This window comes from Phragmites australis, chromosome 17 (genome assembly GCF_958298935.1).
Source record: "Phragmites australis chromosome 17, lpPhrAust1.1, whole genome shotgun sequence".
Taxonomy (NCBI): Eukaryota; Viridiplantae; Streptophyta; class Magnoliopsida; order Poales; family Poaceae; genus Phragmites; species Phragmites australis.
In genome coordinates this window covers 28,821,699-28,825,728 of record NC_084937.1, presented here as the reverse complement: position 1 = coordinate 28,825,728, position 4,030 = coordinate 28,821,699, and the positions used below count along the sequence as shown (strand labels likewise).

The following is a 4,030-nucleotide window of genomic DNA, read 5'->3' as shown; positions in this document are numbered from 1 at the left end:
CCCGCTCCTCCAAGTCTTCGCTGCCTCCGCTGCGCCCTGCCGGCCGTGCTGCCCGCCGCGTGGTCGCCCCGTCTCGACCGCCCTCGCCCTGGCCGCACTGCTCGGCTGCCCCTGTTCCGCCCGACCTGCTCGACGCAAGGGGAGCCAGTGGCGGAGGGGTGCAAGGGGCGTGGCGGATGGAGGAGGGAGGGAGGCAGCGGATGGCACCGAGGGAACGAAGAGAGCCAGGGAGTGAACGAAACGGATAATAAAGGAAAACAATTTAATAAAGGAGAGAGAAGATATGGTTGATTTATAAGTATCTCTAGGAGATGGTTGAAAAAGATAGTGTTATAATAGTGATAGTGGATACGATAATAATATTATAGAGTACGAATTTTTAAGATAGCCGTTGAAGATAACCATACGTCCTAAAATCAGTCGTTCTATTGCACTTTAGAAAAGAAACTAACAAACATACGGTACCTCATTACACATTTAGGTACACTGAGCATCGCTACAGTACTACTTTCGAAGTGCGAAAGTTATTGCACTTGGAAAGGAGCCAGTGTCAACCCCATCACCGCACTCTACGGCCGGCGTCCGCCGCAAAGCTCGAAGGCCTTCCGGTTCGAGTTCGAATTCGAACTGCGAATCGCAACTAATCCCAACAGCTCCCACTCCACTAGCCGCCGCCGCACCTACAAAATCCAGCAAAAGCTAGTAGCGGAGTGGTACGTGCGACGGTGCAAGTGCAGCAAGAATCCGTACGTTGCCACCGGAGCATCGATGTCCCGAAAGAAGCCGCCGGCGCCGGCAGTGGCCTCCACCGGCTGTTCGGGCCTCATGTCCTGCCTCTCCCTCCACCGCCGCGGCCCGACGCCGAATCTACCTCGGAGAAACGATGACGCGGACGGCGGCGGCGACGCGGTCGCGGCCGCGGAGCAGTACGGGAAGAGGGTGCAGTTCTTGGAGGAGGAGATCAGGAGGCTGAGCAAGTGGCTGGGCCAGGAGGAGAGGCTCGCGCCGGCCGCCGAGTGCGTCGTCATGGGCAGCGCCAAGGCCAGGGAGGAGGGCGGCACAGGCAGCGCGGCCACCAACACTGACTGCGTCAGAAGCGGCGCCAAGGCCAGGGAGGAGAGTGGCAATGCGGCCGCGGCCACGACAACCGCTACCAAGAGGTGCATTAGCGTCGGGCATGGGGCCGGCGGCGTGCAGGGGATGGTGAGGCTGGAGGACGGGAGCTACCTGCACGAGGTCAGGCGAGTCGGGCGGCCGTGGGAGTGGCTGGTCGTGCAGGTGTCGCGGCCCGTCGTCCCCGAGGACGCGGCGAGCGCATCAGAGGTGAGCTCGGTTAAGTTAACCTTGTGATCCACCTCCACGGATCAATGCATCTACGTATCATTGAGACATTATATTGACCCCTGACCCCTGTTTTGGTTTGACAATTGCGTCTTCTTCACTAGGTTCTTAACAAGATGACAACGATGAGGGCAGAGGACCTGTGCAAGTTCCTGGTTCAAATGATACCGTTAAAGGACATCGCCGGCCGGCAGAACCTTGGCAAGCCTGTGCGCAGGACGGCAAGGCTGAGCTCAGGGGACGACCTCGTGGAAGCTCTCATCTTCAAAGCAATGGATAAGTTGGAAGCATTGGTCCTGGAAGGCCTAAAGATCCAGATGGCCTCTACAGCTACCGACTCTGCCACGGCCGCCGCCGACCGGCCGCGCCATGAATCATTCGGTAAAGATTGCATGGTCTATATGGTTCTGATGCAGGTGAGGGATCCAAAGGAAAATTACGGCGCCATCGGCGATCCCATGATAGGGCTAATCGAAGCATCTCTGGAGAGGAAGGATGACAAGGTGAAGCTGGAGATGCAGGGGCCGCATGTTGCTGGGATCAGCTTCATAAACCGGAAGTCGAGTGATGGCAGATGCCTGATGTGGAGTGCTTCTATGAGGCAATGCAAGGGATTGCATAATGGCGGCGGCGGCTGCCGGTGCAATTGTGTTCGGAATCCGAATCGTGTTTTCCAGCGATAGAGATTAGTTTTACTAAGCAAGCCTCTTTGTCAATAACAATGCAAACATTCATTGTTTTTTCTTTTCTTCGAGCACCATGCAAACATTCAGTTTCAGACTTTCAGTGTGAGGATGCCCACATGTGTTAGTAACAAATCCACGTAATGTTTTCATGTTGAGTATTATATATGCACGGTATTACAGAGCATTTTTCGAATCAAAAGTTTGGAAACGGACCACTTGCAGAATGTAGCAGAGCATAAATTTCGAATCAAAATCGTTTCTTTAATCAATCATACTCTGACGTTCAAACAAAATAATAAATCGGGATTCGATTGCAGCGACGACGATTATTATCTTGAAGAAAGCAGCAGTGACGAAGATCCTATGGAATGGACTAGAGCAGTGACGAAGATCGCCGAGCTTGGCAGCCATCCTCCTGCGCGCTACAAGTGGGACGCCGAGCAGCTGGAGGTCGAGTGGTTCTCCGATAAATATACCAAGAGTAAATTAAGACTAGTACGTAGTAGGTTCACATAAATTAAGCATTTTGTGTTGCTATCACAAAATGCTATTAGTAGATGGAACGAGATCCTTTGACGTAGAGAAAAGCTACGTCAGAGGGCAGTCGACAGCCAATCGACTGTCTGTCCGGATTGGACCAGAATTTCTGATACGTCAGCCCAACTCGCGTGTCCATCGACAGCCCAACTCGCGATATCATGTGCGGCTCACGTAGCAGCCTAAATTGCGGCTCACATAATTTTTTTTCTCGATAACTTTTCTCTCAAAATATCTTTAAAAAAGTTTTTTTAAAAAACATTCAAAAAGGTAAGTTAGGGAAGGGAATATTTTTTTTTCAAAAATGGAAAGAAATGGGCCTGTCGGAGGGGGCAGCATGCGACTGCAACTTAGTTTTGGCGCGACTGGAGGGAACAAATGGAGGGCGGGGTTCAATTTATCGATGGTAATTGGTTAAAATTTGTGGTTATCGAGCTTACTAGTTTGGTCCGGTTTCAGAAATCGAACGGTAACTGAATTTGAATTTAAAAAATTCAAAAAAAAAATCAAAACAAATCCTAAAAAATAGATACAATTCTAAGAACTTCTGCGAAAACAAATTTCAAAAATAATGTTGTTTGCATCCTATTCTATAAGGAGGAAGTATAAAAAAAAGAAAAAAGTTGAAGCGTGCGGCTCAGTTATTAACTCGTGTTAAGGAAAAATTTAACATGCAAACGCATATTTTTATTGCGTAGGACGTATCTTAAAAGATATTTAAAATTGATTTCATTTTATTTAGAGTTTATGAATTTCTCTATGATTTTTACAAAGTTCACAAGCATAAAGTGAATATGTTAAGAAACAACACTGTAATTAATTTTTTCATGTCTACTATTATTTTTCCTATATAAATCATAGTATAAATAAACTAATAAAAGTTGTTTCACTAATTTTAAAGGTGTGATGAGTCAGTTATAAATTAATCTAGTCGCAACATATTTACACAATCCTGCATGGTACAATAACTAATTCATGAGTTCATGTATTTTTAAAAGATATATGATCATGTAAAAAGACTAAAAAAATTAGTTTCGTGATTTTTGGATTAGCAAAGAGTAAACTATGCATTTAACTTGGTTTAACAAATACATTTTCTCACAGAAAATTTTCAACTTTTATGAGTATAAATACTTTTTTTATGTAGATCATGTTAAAAAAAACCAACAAAATTTGTTTCATTTGATTTGAAGCTCAGATAAATTAGTTATTGATTTTATAAGATTTAACCAAATTTTAGATTTTTTCTGATTGAACTTTACTAAAAATCGAGAAAACGAACGGTTACCAACAAAACCGAGCGGTTACCGATAATATGAAAAATTCGAAAAAATCACTCAATAAATCGAAAAAATCGCTCACCGAGAGACAATTTTGACAAATTTTTAACTAAATTTTAAATTTTAGTAAATAAATTTTATTCAAATTTCTAACAGTTATCGCAATAATCACGAATTTTCGTTTAC

The 4,030-nt window shown here is 45.4% G+C and overlaps 1 protein-coding gene across 1 annotated transcript; it reads left to right on the top strand.

Annotated features, from left to right (window-relative positions):
* Positions 1 to 579: 579 nt before the first annotated feature.
* On the top strand, positions 580 to 2,024 carry LOC133896652 (uncharacterized). Its single transcript, XM_062337254.1, has 3 exons — positions 580 to 1,016; positions 1,095 to 1,323; positions 1,446 to 2,024. The coding sequence occupies exons 1-3, from the start codon at positions 769 to 771 to the stop codon at positions 2,022 to 2,024; spliced, it is 1,056 nt and encodes a 351-aa protein (XP_062193238.1). The 5' UTR covers positions 580 to 768.
* Positions 2,025 to 4,030: the final 2,006 nt, after the last annotated feature.